Source organism: Neodiprion virginianus, chromosome 4 (genome assembly GCF_021901495.1).
Source record: "Neodiprion virginianus isolate iyNeoVirg1 chromosome 4, iyNeoVirg1.1, whole genome shotgun sequence".
In the NCBI taxonomy this organism is placed as follows: domain Eukaryota; kingdom Metazoa; phylum Arthropoda; class Insecta; order Hymenoptera; family Diprionidae; genus Neodiprion; species Neodiprion virginianus.
In genome coordinates, this window is record NC_060880.1 from 37,832,366 (window position 1) to 37,853,089 (window position 20,724).

The following is a 20,724-nucleotide window of genomic DNA, read 5'->3' on the forward strand; positions in this document are numbered from 1 at the left end:
AGTAACGGTATTGTAAACATGTATAAACAAAAATTCTCGTGCTAAGAGATATTTATATTTGAAATTAAAAAAAATAACTTCGAACTGATACTTACTCGGCATTTTCTGCAAGGGCTCCGTTGCTTCCTCGTCTACCTGGTTGTCCCATAGTGGCGACTTGACACTCTCGCGTATTGTTGCAAGCACAAATAAGTGGTACAACAGGTGAATTTGGATTCGGAGAGAGCATGATATCGTGCTGCTCATGCTTGATAGTGATTTCAGCATTTTTTTCGATATTTGTCGTTGTGACAATGTACAAATGCAATGTTCCTTTCTCTATGCAATGTTTCACCTCAGCGTTCGGTTTACAACTTCGACGAACGAACCTCGCGTCGTTACCATAAGTTCTTGTATCAACACAAACTTCTGTCCCGTCGCGTGGTAGTCGGTAAAAAAACACAAAAGGTCCTGGTCTTTGTGCGTGTTGTCGACCTTGCGGATGCGAAGGCCTGTGCTGAGTACTCAACATGTATTTCCCACGAAGTTCAACGACTGGAGTGTTCGGTGGCAAATACATAGTGGCGACCAGAAACTATTTGCGAAAGAAAAAAAAAAAGAGGATTGAAAATATCATTTAAAACAGTTATTTCATGCAAAAAATCAAGCAGACAATTCCAAGAGCATTTTATCAAATTGAAAAATTTTGATTGCATACAAAAAATCACAGATACTTACTCTCAGGTTATTACTGTGCACATTAAGCCTACATTTCCCAGTCGCAGCAGCATTCATATTGCTTTGTCTCAAGTCACCATGAGCGCCATTAACTTTGATGCTGGATATCCTAGCCCGAAGTTCAGGACTATAATGATTGGTTACAGCCTCTTCATATCGCTCTATCCATTGTCTTAAAGGAGCCATGTTAGTTCCCCATGCATCTTGTGTATCCTCCTCTCTATCCTCCAGGCTCATTCTTCTCTTAGTCTTTCTTTTGCCCAGGCCTCGTTTGACAGTTTCCTTTTTACGCACTGCGCTAGTCTGTCTTGGATGAGGATCCCTTCTTTGTCTCTTTGCAACATTATTGTTATTGTTGTTAGTGCTTAATCGTCTAACTTGCGGTGGAGGATCAGATTTTCTCCTCAGAGCTGGTTGTTGTGGTGGTGGTGGTGGTTGTTGTTGTTGTTGTTGTTGTTGTTGTTGTTGTTGTTGTTGCTGTTGTTGTTGCTGCTGCTGCTGTTGTTGGTGTTGTTGTTGTTGCTGCTGTTGCTGCTGCTGAGGTTGTAGTTGCAGTAGCGGTTGCTGTTGCTGCTGGACTTGTTGCTGTTGTTGCTGTTGCTGCTGCTGGGCTTGCTGGTGTTGTTGTTGCTGCTGTTGCTGCTGAGGAGCTCGCTTCTTCTGTACTGGATTTACGCCAACGTCAGTATCGGCTGAGCTTGTAGACGACGAATCGGAAGATGTGTCTGAATTCAGAAGCTCCTCGCGCTTTCGAAGTTGCAACGCGCGTGCTCTTTGTCTATCGACACGGCGTGGCCGACACATTTCGCATAGATATTCGTCAGGTATATTAGATCTATCTATACCCATGCAATCCACGTGTTGCCAAACTCTGTGCAAAAAGTATTTTATTGTTAATTCATTATTATGAACTGATAATCGCCAGCACCAAATCAATAGCCTACCGGGATATTCTACTGGGTTCAATACTGTAAATGATTTTGAATATATGGAAAACTTTCAATAAAGTATCCTGCATTTTTTAACTATCATGCTATGATCAGCATAATAGAAAATTAGACAAACTAATACTTTATTATAACCAAACAAAATGAGGATTCAGTAAAAAAAAGAAAATAGTCAACTTACAAGCAACGATCACAGCAGATCATGTATCCATCATCATGTTCGAATTCGCTGTAAAAATAAGAAAAGTAAATTTTGTCAATGATATAGATCAGGTTTAGTGATGCAACTACATCACAAACCAACAACGGACAAATTCAAATATTCGCAATTAATGACTAATGCACACTGTAAATAGTTACCAAATGCATCTTGTCACGCTATCTTCGTCATCTCCCTCTCCTTCTGGTGCTGTCTCTGTTTCTTCACCTTCCGGTTCTGCCTCTCTTCCAGCCTCACTGCTTATCGCACTACCTGCATCGTCTTCAACATTCTTACTGCTCACTGCTAAGTAATCAATAAAGAATGATCATATCCGTAACTGAGAACAGTCCGAGATGATAAATTTAACTTTCATTCCATGCTTACCTTGTCCATAAATGAAAGGATGCTGGGACACTGCAGCAGAACTTGTTCCACCATTGATGGGCTGTTGTTTAGGATGTGGCGGAGGTGATGCTGGGGGAGGTGTCCTCGGTGGAGGCGCACCGTAGTTATGGTCTTGTAGGACAAACTGGAGACACTACAATTAGAGAAGCTGTTGTTCAAACCATGCAGGGGAGCACACAACTACCACCTTAGTAAGAAGTAATAGGGTAATCTAAAGAGAGACACTAATTCCACCGTAAAGTCATATCATAGCATCTTTACAACAATTTCAGAATTAAAAATACCTCGTACGGAAGTGGCATTCTTCGTACCGGAGATTGAGGATCTGGCTGTGTGCTGTCATCTTTCACTGAGTAAGCTTCAGTCTCATTTCTATCAGGATTATTATTAAAGAAATGGATGTACATTATTATCAATTTTTGTGCAAAGTCGGTTACTGTAAATTGTAAGTAAATGAAAACAGGCGAGTCTTTGTGAGTCTGATGCGGAGAATTTTTTAATCATCGCAAATTGTGTATTAAACTTTCTCAGAAACGAAAATGTACTCACTTGTTCTCACTTTCCCTGCGAGTGTCCGCGCTTGCGACTGGTAGGAGTGTTTTGATTTGACCAGTTTGAGCTCTGGTCTGCTGTGGATATTGAGCAGTAATGACAAGTTGTTTTTGTTGTATTGTTTGCTGTTGAATCTTGACAGGTTGATTTTTATGGGGTAACACATTAGGCCCACCAGGTTGTTGGGGAAGTAAGGTTTTAATGCAAGTTTTCTGCTGTGCAATCGATGACGGTGTTCCCTGCCCTTTTAAAGAGCTTAAATTAGTATTCAAAGATGTCTTGATGCCGGACATCTTTTGCACATGATTTCTCTGTGTCGGCTTTTGAGGTGGTATAGTCTTAATACATCCCGGCTGTTTCTGGGTATTCTGAGGGCCAATGATATTTTGTTGTTGCTGTTGAATTATTTTCACTGGCTGGGAGTTTACTGTACGATTTGATTGCTGTACAACATTTTGCTGGTTCAAATGTTTCACGCTGTTGATCATTTTCTGCGAAACAGGCTTTAAATTTCCAGGCTGCATATTCTGAGATTGATTTTTCTGCGGACCAACCCTTAGCACCATTTGAGGTTGAGGTTGTTGTTGTTGTTGTTGTTTTTGTTGTTGTTGTTGTTGTTGTTGTTGTTTCTGCTGAGCTTTTGAATTGGCAGTTGCCTGTACCCTCTGATTGTTTGGAACAGACGTAATAGTGGCCACTTTTTGTTGTACTCCAGTATTAGGTTGACATTTCTGTGTTTGAGAAACAACGTTCATTTGTTGCTGTTGCTTTTGCACAATATTCTGTTGCTGCTGCTGTTGTTGAGGTTGCGAGGTTTGATGCATCAGTTGTTGCTGAAGCTGAGATATTTGTGGAGTGTGAACTTTTAGTTGTTGTTGTTGTTGTTGTTGTTGTTGTTGTTGTTGTTGTTGTTGTTGTTGTTGTTGTTGGCTAGCAATTTGCTGCTTGGCGACATTACGTAAATTTTGATTATGCTGCAGCTTAGAAATATTTGGAACGCTGTTACTTTTTGTGATGTTAGGCACAGATTGCGTTTTGTTCGAATTTACCGTTGCAAGTGTTTGAGATTTTTGAAGAACCTCCATGCTCTGTGGCCTCTGCTGTTGTGTTGTTTGCAGATTTTTTTGCTGCTGTTGGGCATTAGTTTGTATCTTTTGTATACCAGCTACAGAGTTGACAGTTTTTGAAAAATTATTCAATGTAGCAGGTTGTTGCTGCCTCTGTACACCGAGTCCTTTATGAGTGGCTCTCTGAGCCCTTTTTTGTGGCATTTGTTGTACTTGTTGCAGTCCAGAATGTTGTACTTTTTGAACACCATGACCGGCCGTATTGGTTATTACTTGAGTTTGAACTTTCTGATTGTTAAATACTTGCGTCACCTTTTGCACATTGCCAATGTTCAATGGTTGATTAACTTTTTGCACATGTTGTTGTTGTTGTTGTTGTTGTTGTTGTTGTTGTTGTTGTTGTTGTTGTTGTTGTGCATTGGAAGAATTAACCTGCTGTATTCTCTGCATATTTGCGCTATTCATTACTTGGCTCATTGAAACTTGCATGGTTTGAGTTGTCGGAGTGATTACTTGAGACTTGGGTACAGTTTGTATTCTTGGTAAATTGCCTCCTCGCTGCCCGGTTTGATTGTTTACATTGGTAATTGTTTTGACCTTCTGCAAATTAACGGTTTGCGATTTACCACCGATACCTTGGGACTTCACTTGTATCCTTTGCACATTTGGCACGGATGTTGTAGTGATGGTTTTCACACCAGTTGTGCTGAGAATTTGTTGCGTAGAAACTTGTAATTTCTGATGCATGGTTGTCTGGAAATTTGTTATCGTGGCCGGCTGCAGCTGTTTAGTTTGAACCGCATTTGGCAGCGTGGCCAAGATTTTAGTTTGTACATTCGCATTTTGCGGAACCGTCGGAGACGGCAAAGATTGGATCTTAGGTACATTGGTGCCAGGTGAGTGCAATGATTTTATTGGTAAATGAACGGCGTGTGCAGCAGAATTCAACGGTAAAGAAGTCGGATGTATTTGGTAGGTGGATTGTGGTAATTTCTGTGAAATAACCCTAGTAGTCAAGACTTGTGTAGTGTTGGTCTGCGTACCCCCGATTCTCTGGGCATCTCTGACAGTCCTGTTTACCGGGTAAGTAACAGTTACAGGTTTTACAGTAGGCGATAAAGTAGAGCCAGCTGTTACAGTCGTGATGTTGACAGTTTTTAAATTTTGTTGCAAGTTCTGGGTTTTGTTGTTGCAGTTACCAGTTGCAATCAAAGGTTTACCAATTACCCCACTGATAGTCGGTATCGATCCAGCCAATTCTTGAGGTAGTACGGAAGTGTTGTTGTTGCTAACTTCTTCAGATGTTTTTTCAACACTACCTAATTGAAGAACAAAACTCATGGTAGCGTCCGTTACATTTGGTACAAACGTGTTAACCGCCTCCGATCCGGTTTTTTTACTATCTATTGGATCATTTAGCTCTGCAGGGGTGACAGGGGGAGGTAGCCCAGGGCCAGGGGACACCTGTTCCCCACCCCCACCTGTTCCACCCCCGGTTAACTTGATCACTGATGGGGTCGACGTCTTGGAGGCTTTGATGTTTCGCCAAATTGAAATTTGACGAAATTTGTTTCAACAATAACTTCTGACACTACAGTTTTAATATCCGTTTTTTCTCTCCTTCGTTGAGCTATTTGAGGATTTCGTTTATGAAACTGCAACAATAAAAGATAAATTTCTTTTACTTTCAAGGTAGATCTGTTTTAAACTAGATAGAGGGAGGAGGACGGTTAAGAAAACGACCATTTTTCTTGGAACACCCCAACGGACGCTCATTGTACGAAAATAAATTTAAAAACAAAAACCCACGGGTGATTGTTAATTTCTATAAAAATTTATCCCGGTTACATGACTGTGTTGAAAAATTCACGTGCTACAAGTTCAGCGAGTCAACAAAAAACCTAAATTAATCATATTCTGGTTACAATTCCTTATTACAGCGATTACGACTTGGAGCAGTACTTTTATTTCCATAAAAAACTTGAATCATCTCTACGTCGCAGTAACGTTTAATTCTAGCGTAAAATAATATCATACATAACTAACAAGATAACTCTTAATAATCAATCTATAGCCTGTCAGTTTTTAACTACTACAAGGTAGATATATAATGCGATCGTGATCGTGACACAAAGAATCCATACAGATTGAACTGCATTACCCCGCGGCACGCTTATCAGTTTGTTGCGATAAGGTAAAAGTTGTAGTTCCAAGCGAAATTCAACCGTCCGGTGATAAGTACTCGCAGCTGTTACTACCTCGCATATAAGGCATTAGAAAAATAACGAAGAATGTAGTCACATGAACATCACATATGCAGGGACTTAGAATAACTATTGCAGAGAAATCTCTCTTCGAAGAAACGTGATTGACGGGTGAAGTTGACGCCGCGACGATGGCATTTCAGTCGATGTATATATCTAGTACAAGACCTGTAGTAAAAACTCGGTAAAAGGTGAATGATCTGAAATCGTTGCATTGAATATACATATTTTAAACGATTGAATTTTCAACATGTATTTTATAATCCAACATCCCCTTGTATAAGATTAAAAATATAGTGGTACGAAATGGTTTTAAATTTAAGAATTACGACTTGCACCAAATCACAGTCGAGATCATATTAGAAGTTTGAGGGAACAACAGAAACGTAAATTTGAAAATATCAACCACAAATATGGGCTGTGTACAGGCTCGTTCAGAGTTGCAGCATTGCCGCCTCTTGACTTCGTAACACGAATAAGCTGAAATAATAATGATAGTCGCGAACCAAGGCCTTGTTTCTCTGCATAATGACTTCATTGTGTTGTCAACCGTGTCTGTCTTTACTCGTGACTAAAAATATGTAGGTACTACCATATGTATTGAAAACGGCATATTCCCACTCGGTCGAGTGAATAAAGATAAGCTTCATCGGTACCAATATGCATTAGCTCAGATTCAGAATATTTCGCAATTCGTCGATACGTTTTATGTATAACGAAAACAAGCTCATACGCAGTTTGTGAAAAAGAAATTAGTCACCGTTCATCGCGTAAAGAGCAAAGAATTGCGCAGCGCGATTACTACAAGCAAACGTTGTTTAACCAACGACGTTGAATGTTTCCCCTGCTCGTCGATTCGTCCATCCACCATTCCATCAATCCATCCTTACGTTCGTCCGTCCGCCGCATCTTCTCAACTCCAGAGATTGTAACGACATCCGTGTGCCGAGGTTCCATCGTTACCTTAATTAGGCCAATCTTCAAGGAAGCGTTAATTATAACTTGTGATGATTAAGTAATTTCCATTAACCATGTTCAAATTCCTGCAGGTATAATCCATAGCGCATTGGTTCGATTCACTGACGCAGAATTTGCAGCATCGCAAATAATCACATATGCATATACACATATGTGTACATTATTTATTATTATTTTTTTTTTTTTTGCGAATCGTACGTATACATATGGTAAAAATCCGGCTGCAATATAAGCAGTTATTAGGACGTTCGAGCAAGTTACGTCAAGGCCTGTTAACATTTTAGACTAGGCAGTTGGATTGAATAAACAACGGTATGTGTACTTATACATAATGTATCGTAGATATAAGCTGCACCGTTAGAGATTGATTAATCAAAAAGCCAAGTGAACATTGAATAATTATCTGCATCGTCAATGTACAATAACTCGTTTATACTATTCACAGCTCAGGCAGTTAATTATTGATTATTCATTGTCAGACCTCACCAATCAATTCCAACGTCTACTAGACGTGACATTGCCGCTTCCCAAAGATTATGATACAATAGATATATTGGTTTAAAGTAAGGAAAATATTACACGATAAACTGCGCCGACGAACAATCGGCAAGCTTGCTATTATGAATTGATATTTAAGTAATCGATAATACCTGTACAGGAAAAAGTATGACCAAAATGAAGAATTCGATGTAAACGATCGATCCATTCCACAATGTCCCGACGAGTTTTCAGTATGAGAAAATTAATTCACCCCTTCGAGCGTATAGCTGATGATGTGCACGCCTCACGTTCAAAATGGTTGAAAAATGCAAATAGCTACCGAGTTGCGGCTATTTTTAAATATCGAACAAACAGCCCTGCATGCACTTTATGCGTTTCGACTATATTTTTTTTGGCAAACAAAAAGAGAGAAAGAAATAGAGTGCAGTACGTGTATTGAGAATCTGATTTAAAAAAATTTTAAAACTTCGAAAAGCATTTAAGAAAAGAAAAAGATTACGGGAAACGCGCTGTTGTTGCTATTATTTGTTTGGTTTTTTTTTGACATTTCGGCAAAAGAACAATTCCTCGATAGAACATATTACTACAATACAGGTAATAGCACAGGTGTTACATCAATACATCACACGAATTGCTGCGGCCTGTCGGAACACAAGAATTAAACGACGTTATGATTTGACGAAGCTGAAGTTAATAACGTTATTGTAATGATTCACGTTTCGGAGAAACCGTTATTTTGTAATTTTCTAGGAATCTCTGAAATGCAGTACATTATAATAACTATAAGGCAAAGCGGTGATTTACATTTTCAATATTTAGCCACTTACAAAGTCACCACAAAATTGCAAAATAGTAATCCCCCCCCCACCCCAATGTTTTGTTACGCCAACGTTACTAACTTCACCCTTATATGATTCGGCTACAAAACCCGCCGTCCGCAAGTTAATTTTACTCTGCTGTTTCACTGCCAGCTAATCGTAATAGGCGTTATGTTATTTCCGAGGTTATTTCACATACATGCAGAGGTGGTCATTCTGAAAAGAACGAGAACCATAATTTTCTCAGAAATAGTACTTGTTAGACTAGGACACGGCATTATATTATGAAAATATCCACGCAGCAAACGGCAACTACGACATTAAGAATTTTCTTCAACAATACGGAATATACTCATGCAATATCTGTGCAGATTTGAGTCCTACATTCGGGATAAATTCCGACATTTTACTGGCACTAATTTTTCTGCCATTCTCCGTGTGTAACTACATCCAGTAAAGACTATGACACTATCATTTCCTGCTTTCATTTAGTTATAGTCAATGAAATTTATAGGACTATATGTAAGAAATATATCAGCAGAGTTTAAAGAGAACCAACCGTGCAAGTATCGCGATTGAATTAGAAAGTACATGTTATGCTGCACGTCTAAAGTTTACTAACCCTTATAAATGCTGCGAGAAAGTAACGGTAATTTGATTTTTATGCCTCCTTCAAAATGATTCTCATTCTTCTTTTTCTTCTTCTTGGAAAAATATTTATTCAAGATATAGTATTACGATTTAATTCTGAAGTATACAAGTAATTTTCTTACGTTATAGTTGTTTCTTTTTTCTTTCCTTTTCCTTTTATTTTTTCCTAATTGATATAAGAAGACGACTACTTTCGACGATAAATGACCCTTAATATCTAAAGCCTCTGATTTGAACGGTATAATCAACGATCTGAAACAAGTCTGATGGGTAAAGATTATAACCAAATAATACATCAAAGTATCTTGTATAATGTAAAATAATTATTTTTACCCGGATCTCATACTATATAATGGTGTGGTGCAATCGATGATATAACTAAGCATTAATATTTACGCCCCAAATAGACGAGCGAATAACATCGGTGTATTCGAATTGACCTGAGCGTAAGCATTGTGCATGAAATGGAGCAGTGTCCAGGTGGAGTCGATTCGGTGAAACAAGGTACGCGCAAAACTAGCGTGCAGCAGAGTGGATAAACCTATAATACGTATTATACAGCTGCAGAACAGAGTTAGTACACGAAGAGTGAGTAGCGAGTGAATGAGCGCGTGTAAGTCGTCGTCGCCTTGCGTTTAGTTGGCATAGCAATGGGATTTGCAGCGACCTACTTGGCGGCCCTCGACCCTGCATTGATTCGATACAATTTACGAACAAAAATAATTCTCATCAGCATCGTGTATATATTATATGTATATATGTGCTATGCGCAATGGGCATTAGACCGTAGACATTTATAAGATTATAACGGTTATTAAATCACGCCAAAACCCCTCGGGGGTCAACTGAAAGAAGCGTTTGAAAGAAAACTAAAGGAAGAAAGAAGAAGAAAAAATGAACAAGTCATCGTATTCTCTGTTATAACCTTCTGCATCACGACCCGTGATGAGTTTACAATGCCAGAAACGGCACACCGAGTAGGATACAATAATATTCATTAACTGTTCGGCTAGCTTGTTTTCGGTCCGAAACAAAATGCGAGTTTAAAAATCTGTACGAATTTTGTGAGAGTGACCTGCAATGCAGCCAACGTAAGAGAATCGGGAGTCACTGTCACATAATCCGTATAGATTTAAACTCGCATTTTATCTCGGACCGAAAACAAGTTAGCCGTAAGGTTAAGGCATCAACGAATAATGTTATACCTAATTGAACTCTATCGAACCTAACGCCTGCTGTGAACAGCCAACCAATGGTCAAACTAAGTTCAAGTACGTAAGTTCATACGCAGGTATTGGCACTTCGATAATTACCCAAGATTTTCACAACGATTTTGACATGATCGTGTGAAAAAAAAAAAGAAAGGAGTCGAAGGTAAGCCCTTTTTCTCATAAAAGTATGACACAGTATAATAACAAAAGTAAATCGAGACCAGAGAGGATTAGGAAAGAAGGGTATGTAAGTATAACGAAATACAATAGGCTGGACAATGGGACCTACGACGAATGTTGGTCCCTCCCTTCTCATACTCTTGTACGGAGTTCGGAGTAGAGAAGAGAAGTGGTCTCTTCACCAATAACCGGTATTGCTACTCTCCTCCTCCTCCCCCTTCCCCACCACTTCTTCTTATTCTACTTCTTCTGTTTCTCTTTTCTGTCTATAATGTGAGGCTCTGCTACGCTGGGTAGGAGGATGGAAAATGGAGAATGTTTGTAACGGGAGAGACGGAGAGAGAAGAACAACGCGTAAAGGGGTGGAGGAGGAGGGAGGAGAGGCAAAGGCAGGCAGCTTCTATCGATCCTTGAAACCATACAGGCCGCACACGACACACAGCGACATCCGGCGATACCTGCATGCATGGATGGAGACATATATATGTGCAGGTGTATAATGTAAATATATATATATATATATATACATATATATACAGGTACGTATCTCCGCGTATTTCTTAACTTAAACAAGTTAAAGAGAAGAGAAGCAGCAGATGGAGGAGGAGGAGGAGGAGGAGGAGGAGGAGGAGGAGGAGGAGGAGAAGGAGGAGGAGGAGGAGGAGGAGGAGGAGGAGGAGGAGGAGGAGGAGGAGGAGGAGGAGGAGGAGACCCGCGGTGAATTGTGTTATACACGTGCGAAGCGAGCCGAGTTGGAGATCTGGACTATATAATACCTACGGCACGTATGTATAAGAAGTAAACCTGCATGGTGAAACGAGAGGGGATCGTGTGTGGTAAAATGTCTGTTGAGAGGGTTGCTTCTTTTCGTTCAGAGTAAGAGAGCGCACTTCACGTTCATTTGCATGCAGGTTGTTCTTTTTCTTTTTCTTTACCTACCTTCTTACAAGCCTGAAACATTGCCTACAGCAAGGGTTTAATAATATTATAAAAATTAACATCACGCATGCATTCGCACCGATTAGACGAAACTGAACGATGACTGTTATGTAGTGGGCGATATCTCCTTTTCTCTGACAGTCATATTAGAGTTTGATGGATATAAGGTGACCAATAACAACTCAGCTTCGTTTAACGGCGATTTCGTGTTCTTGATATACCGATAGTTAACACTGACGAGCGTGTTCTTATCTTTCTTATTCCTTCGCCCAATACTCTTGAAAAGAGATTATAAACACAACATCAATTTATCGAAGTCAGTGTTTCAGTCCATCATCATAGACGAGGTCAATGCAGGATATCCAGAAATCGTGCATTATAGATGGTATTTTGATAGTATAAAAGGTATAACATCGACAGTGAGTTTCATCACGATTATAAACTGTGATAAACTGCGTCAGTGATTCGTCACAAAACTTGCGTCGATGCAACGAAGAAAAAGTCATCGTTGTGTACATTCATCGTTGATAATAAAATCGCGCCCTACTTATGATCAAACCACTAAAACCGCCGGCGCACCCAAGTTTTTTTTTTATTTTTTTTATTGTCTCTTTTTCCCCGTCATTCATTGTGAAACTTGACGCACGGTATAAATAAGCAGCGTGGTCCTCGTTATCGCTCTTTCTCTCTCTTTCTGCCTCTCATCTGTAGTATAAAACGTATATGTGACCATAAACAAAAAAGTGGATCACGCAAACGGAAACCATACACAATACTACATGGTATCAGCGATAGTACACGCAAGATGTCTCGGTTACGTGCGTGTAAATAAAACGTATGATATATACGCGACGGATATGAAAACGTGTTAAATGATGCGGGTACCTTAAATTGCAAGATCGAACCATCAGTGGTCTGAAAACGGAGTTCAATGTAAATGTTTATATGTGTGTGTGTGTGTATATATATCATAATTAACAATGAAATGAATCAACGAAACTTTGACTCACATGGCATCCTTCTGTAAGTTATATAATACTTATGTAGTAAAAAAAGAATCTAGTCTCCCGAAATATCAATTGGAACATGTAGCTCTACTGAATCTGTATTTATACTGTTCCCATTTGTCAAAGTGAACTAGTGCCCTTAATAAGATGGGAGGTGGGACCTATTCGTTCGTAACTTGTCGATGGTTGACCGTTTGTTGTTCGCTTCTTGTGTTTAGTCTATTGTTAGATTATTTCTCTTCCACCTTGTGATCCCCGTCCTCCCGAAACTCCCGGATTATCGTTCGCCCCGCTTATACATCCTTACGTTATACAAACATGAAAAAAAGAGAAAGAAAGAAAAAAAGAAAACAACAGCCGCGCGTTTATGTAACGGGGACATGTAAATAAATAAGTACAATGTGCAAAAAGCTACAACGTTATTATACATCTGCACAAATATCATACACAATTGTGTACTTAATGCGTGTGTAGGTAGGTATAATGTACGTTATGTACCTCATTTAATACATAGGTGTATAAAGGCCACTGACGTAACTGTAGTATACACATAATATACCTATCGCACAATGACTTATACATAGAGAGTCAATAGCTTTCTTTATAAGTATTGAATAGCATACGTATATGGAAGCGCTTTGCATTCTCCGTGACACAGCGCAAGCAATCAACTATCGTTTTCTCAATTTCCTCCCTCTTCCTCCTCCCCTTTCTTCCACAAATTTTTACACTATAACGTATATGTATATAAAACTTATTCTAAACTGTATAATCCATTGGGGAAATCTGATCAAAGAATAATGAAAATTTGCAACAAACACGAGTCTTGCTGCGATATAATATATATATATATATACATATATATATATATGTATATATATATATTTCTATAACGGGAGGTATTAATCGGGTCTCATGGATACACACGCGAGGGTAAAAGTGAAGGTGTACATATATACAACAGTAATAATAACGAAAAATAAATAATGACAACAACAAGACGACAAGAAACTTGGAAGAAGAAACGTGATCTTCGATTTAAAACTCGTGCTGAAACTTTCACTGCGACCGGCCAGCCTTATACAGACATACACACACACATATAACGCAATCGCGTGTAAAATCCATGATATACATGTTGCATAACGTAATTCGTTAATCGTTCCGAATGCATTACATGTATTACATGCTTACTGGTATCATAAAAGTGATAAAAAAGGAATGAAAATAAAAAACGAATAAAAAATTAATTCCGTCGCAGATAAAGACGTAATATGTAAACAAAGTTAACCTCGTTTATATACGCGCATATATAATATCACGTGTGATATTTTCGAAATAGGACATGAACACTGTACGCACACATATGTACATAAATACAAATCTCTTACGCGTAGCTATTCACAATACGGTAGTTGGCAAAAGTTCCTAAGTGTGGACCTCGGAATGAAAAACGTCGACCGTTTTGTTGTAACAAAATTTTTCATTTGAATTTTAGAGAAAAGGATAATTAAAGAATAAATGTATATTTTTTTAAATAACTATACACGTTTATTGCTCATATCATTTAGCTGTAAGAAATAAGAGAAAAGCAGTAAGTAGAATAAAAGCTGGTTTAAAGGTAGTTTTGTTTGTGTTTTTTTTCCCCTTATCACCCGTGAAGCGGAGTGAAAAAGAGATATGGAGAAAAATTGAGCATTTGAACGCGCATCTAATGTAATATACAATAAAAAGAAAAAGTTTGATAAAATACCGCAAAGTAAATGAAATGACAAAGTAAATATGAATTAACGTTCCTTTTGACGCTTATTATAACGTGCATAATATTACACGTAATATGATAAAAATTATTCGATATTTGCTCGATGAAACACAAGCATTGACGTAATGTAAATGTATGTATGTATATATGTATGTACGAGTATTAAATGCTTGTTTATTTTTAATCTCGTCTTTTCTGCACCTGCAGCACAGTTGCGTCAATTAAGATTTTTCTGCTTCTTCTTCTTTGTCGTCAAAAAATATACGATAAAGAATTTATTTTGTAATGAAGAATATCGGAAATTCGCTAAAACATTTATAATTATCACAACGTTTTAAATCATTGCTAAATTTCCATGTTTGGCTCTCTGCGCTGAAGCTCAATCCCGATGCCCAAGTTGGAATGGTTTGTAGCTAATTGCGGTTATTCACGTTCGCCTTTTACGCGACATTTTCGGAGCTTTAATTAATTTGCCAGATTATGTCATGTACTCCATCGCATGGGTATTTACGTGTATATGTATATGTATATGTACCTGCGTGACTTCACCTGCAGTCTGTAAACTGCAGATCACACCATGAGAATAACTGCAGGAATTTGGCTCAACGTTTAAGATTGTTATTCATTAATTATCATGACTTTTCCAAGTTTGTCATGAAACGAATTTGTGAAATCTGCGCGTGGCAGTCTTTCACTGTAAAATCGTCTGCCACTGAACATAAAAATTTTCATAGTACCAGATATTCTAGTATTCTTAAATTTGTAATTCCGGATCCGTTCTAGTGGTTTTTTTTTCCTTGGTAAAGTGCTACACCTGAGGGTTTAGAACTCCAAGAAAGATTTTACAAATATGGTTCAAGATACGATTATATCTATAGCGGACCTTTTACTCTTCAAAGCGTAATAGAAAATTACATATTTACCCAAGTATAGTATACTATAGTACAACGATGAGTGTGTGGTTCCATAAAGAAATTCAAATACCACGCCCTTTGCTAACACGCAATGAAATCTCGCAGTGATTTTTTTTTTTGATCCAAGTGTTTATGCATGTATAATTGTTTTAATTACATACGCAGAAAACGTGATTTAATTACAGTTTTTCGATATTATCACGACTTCAGTGCACCTGAAAAACTTCTCTGCTCTATACAATATATTCTTCTAAACATCCGTCAAACGTCAAAATCGTCTATTCTATTAAATCAAATCCAAATATTACGAAGCGGAAACATCTTGCAGAGACTACAAGTATCGAAAAAATAGATCTAACCGAAGAATATGTGGTGTAAGACTTGTATAAATAAGAAAATCTGTGCTTATCTTCCTCCTTTTTCAAGTCAAACTACATTACAGCCAGTACCGTATTGCCGCCATTCTCCCTAACGCTGGTGAAAGGTAAGATTTTCAATTTAAAATAAAAGCACGTATCAATTTTTAATTAGATAACGTCATCGCTGATTACGCCGCATGCAATTCGATGCAGACTAACTATTACATACATCTTTAACTTTGACTTAATACAGAGGGTATATAAGGTAAGCGTGCCAGTTATAGACACGTTTAGACCCAATTATTGACCCTTTCATTTATCAAAATTATAAATTGACGGCACAAATTTATTTTTTGGTAATTTTAGAAATAAGGATCAAACAGAACAACCAAAAAAATATCAACGATCGGGACAGGGTTAATAACTGGTAACGTAGTACAAGTTCTGTGCAAGTATTTTGCAGATTGAAGATCAATTCGTAGACAATTTATGCAGGATTTTTCTATAATTTTTCTAAATCATTATTTTCAGGACTTGACGAAATATGTGACCAAAAATCTATATGTACGTATAGGTATGGTGTGACTGTATAAATTTTGTAGTAAAGAATGCATATTGTAAAAATAGAAGATATGGTCGAATTACATGTTTTTGTAAATAAATAATTGTACAACGAACATGTATACTACATATATTGTTGTAGTGTCGTCGCGGGGATTGCGAGTTAATTAAAGAAGTTTGCATAGCGCCAACTTCCAACGACACGAGAGCATGAATAATCACAACCCAGAGCAGGAAAGCAGCCGGATATTCGGTCGACGAATCGTTATTTAAACCTCGGACTCCGGATTCCTAGTAACGACACATATGGGTTTAAATATGTCAAGATGAATTTAAATACGGTAAAAAAACACATAGATATAAGGCTTTCTCTCTTGGACAAAGGAGAACCTAAAGCCGACAAACGCAGACAAGCGTGAATTCTTTATTATGTTTATTATGTGTGTAATAAAGTATAAGATAACGGCTTGGTGAGTAAAATACAGAGAATTAAACGAGAATTAAGAATTTCCTTTACTCTTGTTTGGTGCATTTTATGCATGCTTTATCCTTTCATTGCGGATTTCAATAGTTACAGTTTTTTTTTTTTTTTACTATTAAGAAACCCCAAAAAACTGAAATTTTCCGTATATAAGCGAACGAACCAATCGTTTTTTCGGTAAGAAACAGTTAATTGTCCACTTGTATCGAATGAGAAATAGAAAATCGCATATTTCAAAATTATTTGATTTTTGTCATCATGTCATAATATTTACGATAATCAACTATAAAGTTATCACCGATATAATAACGATAAATTTTCACACCTTTTTGTCCTATCAGAAAATTGGCTTCTATGTAAATGCAACCCACGATATTCAGCTTATATACATGTATATTACAGGTGCAAGATAAGAAATGCTTTCAGGTATAATATGATGGAACTAGGCAGTCCGTTGCGGCTCCGCCGGTTTTAACATTTTCAAATGTTTCTCGTGACAAAACTATTAGACATAGTCATGTGCTCTCGAAATTTTTTTGTACAGCTTCATCGAAACCTTGAAAACTCTTTAAACATAACTTTTGCTCCATCTGTAAGAGTTTAGTCAAGCGTGTGTGAAGCCGTTCCGACTTTACTTACAAAGATCGTTATATCTCCAAAACTATAGATCTCGTTGTAACGATACATATCCTAAAACCTGGCCAGACATTGTAGCTATCCACAGAAAAAAAATAATCAAAATCGGTTCAATATTTCTGGAATTATAAGCGAACATACGAATAGTTAGACAGAGAGACGTTGAATTTCATACACGTACAGAGGGAAGAAAAGAAAAAAAGAATACAAGAAAAGAGGTATAGAAGTGACGATAAATAATAAAAATTGATGATTCCCTCTGCCCTCCGCATCTCTGCAAACTATATCAATGTCTCTCTATGGATCGAAGTTTCTATTGCCGAGGCAGTGTCGCCCTCCGGCGACGAGTTTCGAAAGAATCATCCCCCCCATATTTCTGCGCCCTCGACTCGCGGCGAACGACCCTTATTGTTAGTCAAAGGCCACGGACGTGTCGGACGCCCCCGCAAGCTGAGCTTCGCTGCGCGTCGGCAGGAAGTTCGTACCTACCTATAGGAGTATGGGACGAGAATCGTTGGGGGTGGGGCTGAGGACGCAATTCGGTTGACAAAACAGGGTCGCCCGACATCTCCATGGGCGTAGGTCGGGGCAACGACGCGACGACGGCGACGGCGATACCGTCGTATCTCGTCGTGCGTTTGTGACGTCATTCGGCGGTTTAACAAGAATGAATTTAGCCGCGGAACGGAGCGCGCTGATCGTCGTTTACATGCGTCGATATACGTATGTACGCGACACGATGTACAGGTTATGTGTATACAGATTGTTGGATTTCGTCGCACACCCTTATTCGCAGGGGTTTTTTGGGTGGTGCCCCAAATTCAGACATATTATATACTGCGATAATTACAGTATTGTAGCGCAAATCCGATGTTTTTACACGCGCGTATTAATTGCTTTATTTTTTTAAATATAATTATGTCATTTTTTGCACCGCGACTAAGACCGAATACACAAACTTATATCTATAACTATATCGAATACCCTCGAATCGTTTAAAAAAAATTTACGACGATTTAAATAGAAACGTCACGAATTTAATTCATGGAAAGCCTCGTTCATTTTATTTATTTATCTATGTCCTAATAACGTGTAAGCCGATAAATTTCAAACAAAAAAATTCTCATACAATTTTACTAACTTTTTGTCACAGTAAAGAACAGTATTTAGAACTGCCGAATATTCGTTGAAAAGTTTGTTTATTTATAATAACAAAAATTAGAAAACCCAATTTCTCGGAACTGTTTCTTTTTCCACATATTCTGACGAACGAAGATTAACATTGCTTAGAAGTTGAATAATTATTTTTCTCCAACCAAATTACAGGGTGTCGGACTTGAAGAGTTTAATAACCAAACTCCGTCAGATTTATCTTGCGCTGAGTTTTCTCAAAATTTTAGAATATAACTTTTTAAAACCGAAAGAAATGAAAATGTATTCGAATTCGAAAAAAGAGAACCATATCATAAAAATAAAAATACAGGCAAAACAATCTCGCGCCATTGTATAACATAAAATGGCGATATAATAATCGAAATGCCGACTGGGGTACGGATGTGAATAATAACGACTATTCGCCCCCATCCGTTCGTCAAAACATTGATGCGTGTACGTATACACGGATCATGTTTACACATGAATAATGCGTGAGATGAAACACGCGTATCCCTATGTTCTGTTATACACCAAGAGCTGCCTACTGCTCCTCTCATTTCGAGCCCTAAAATCCATGAAGCAACGTTCCGACCGCCACAGCATCATTATACATATATACCACATCTCGCTCACTCGCTCTCCCGATGAGATCCAACTCTAGACGTGAACTAGAATCAGAGGATACTAGGTATAGAGGCCAGCATAGAAGCTTGGCTTATATAGGTATACATATTATAAATACGCACCTCGCTTTTAGAGCTTGGGGAGAGTATAAGCGATTCGTTAAAATGATGATGAGATTGAGAGATATTGTAGACTGCATGCATACATTTCCATCATGGGAATATTTTTCTTTTTAAATTTCATTTACAGGGGGTATATACATAATAATATATACATATCTCATATCATTTTCAGTATTCTCGAAGTATACGTACTCAAGCAAAGTTTTTTCGACTCTTCAACTTTACAATTTAAACTTTTGCATCTACCTTAGATACGAATTATATGCACTTGTCTTTTTCAAATAATAGCGAGTTAGTTTATATGTGGAATATTCCATTTTATCTATTTTTAGGTTTACCAAGTACGAATGTTGTTAGACAAAGGGTAGTGCCGAGTGAGTCGTGAACGCTGTGAGTTGCGGATTCGTCTCGAAGTTGATCGAATTTAATTTTGAATATTGATTCGTCGTGTCGTGACGGTTGGAACATTTTCTTGCTTAATTTTAATTTTTTTTTTTTTTCCGATGAATTTCTAAGTTACACGTACAATGACCATGAAATATATCCCTCTCGCTGTATATTACAGCCGGATTGCGATCAGCACATACATACATACATTAAATATTATACGGCATTACGGCACGTGTATATTCGCGATGGTATGTACAATACATTGACATTCCTCGTATATACCTGTACACATATTATGCAGATAGAACGCTTTGTTCTCTGATCCACCTCGATGTTGTTTTCAGTCTTCTTATTCTTATTCTTCTTCTTCGAGTTTGGTGTTGTTTCTTTCTAGCGTATTCACCAATCGGAAAACATTTACATCGTAGAGTATACGATGAAAATATTTTCAAAAATTATTTAGATTATGTAATATGTAAATAGGTAAGAACTGCCAGAATTGCAATTAAAATTTTGAAAATTATTTTTATATTATAGCCAGAAATGTACGCAAGGTTCTTCATAATATATCTCACAAGAAAACAATCATTTATTTAATGATGGCGATAAGTCGCATTGTCAGCTACTTAACGACGATCCACCACGAGCGCCAAATTCCGAGGCATGAAAAACGATTTTTCAAAACATTCACGCAGCCTTGGTAGGTGTGTGTATGTGTGTGTGTGTGTGTGTGTGTGTGTGTGTGTGTGTGTGTGTGTGTGTGTGTGTGTGTGTGTGTGTGTGTGTGTACATATATATATATACATATATAGGTGTGTGTATATATATATATATATATATATATATATATATATATATATATATATATATATATATATTGCCGAAAAATATACATCATTTCTTCTATGTATAAACGTTATATTATTATCTTTTATCGGAATTCATACAGAAGCTGCAGAGGAACGAAAGAAGATTGAATCCAAAACATTATAATATACGAGGCGTATGGTAACGTTACACATGTTATCACATCTATTATAAGCTTAAGTTCCGAGGATACGCATATGGTAAATCGTTTTATTTCATGCGAAACGATACGAACACGCCTCGATGCGAATTAACGTTTCATCGCTTGTAATATTCGTGCCGTATTTATGATCTACAATGTGGCGCGGATTGCCACGGAGAACAGTCATTTCCGCGTAGCGAAGAAAACAACAGAAAATAAAAATAAAAAAGTAAAGGAAAAAAAAACCTACATTCTTCAAGATTAGATAATAA

General features: G+C 37.7%; 1 protein-coding gene and 1 long non-coding RNA gene across 13 annotated transcripts in view; one reads left to right on the forward strand and one right to left on the reverse strand.

Moving 5' to 3' along the window:
• Nucleotides 1–20,724, forward strand: part of LOC124304017 (uncharacterized) — a 234,903-nt gene that overhangs the window by 167,606 nt on the left and 46,573 nt on the right. The gene's annotated exons all lie outside the window — the stretch shown is intronic.
• Nucleotides 1–20,724, reverse strand: part of LOC124303959 (inactive histone-lysine N-methyltransferase 2E-like) — a 36,319-nt gene that overhangs the window by 12,603 nt on the left and 2,992 nt on the right. For 8 of the 12 annotated variants that reach the window (XR_006908039.1, XR_006908038.1, XR_006908037.1 and 5 more), the window contains exons 2-8: nt 2,821–5,545; nt 2,556–2,643; nt 2,251–2,404; nt 2,025–2,169; nt 1,846–1,893; nt 718–1,588; nt 96–574 (exon numbers count right to left, since the gene is read on the reverse strand). Coding sequence is in view for 8 of the 12 variants with exons in the window: in XM_046761839.1 (XP_046617795.1) it covers nt 96–574; nt 718–1,588; nt 1,846–1,893; nt 2,025–2,169; nt 2,251–2,404; nt 2,556–2,643; nt 2,821–5,231 (4,196 nt within the window). In the remaining 4 variants the exon portion in view is untranslated. The remainder of the gene's footprint in view (nt 1–95; nt 575–717; nt 1,589–1,845; nt 1,894–2,024; nt 2,170–2,250; nt 2,405–2,555; nt 2,644–2,820; nt 5,546–20,724) is intronic. The other 4 variants (XM_046761843.1, XM_046761842.1, XM_046761841.1 and 1 more) reach the window with 4 other exon arrangements.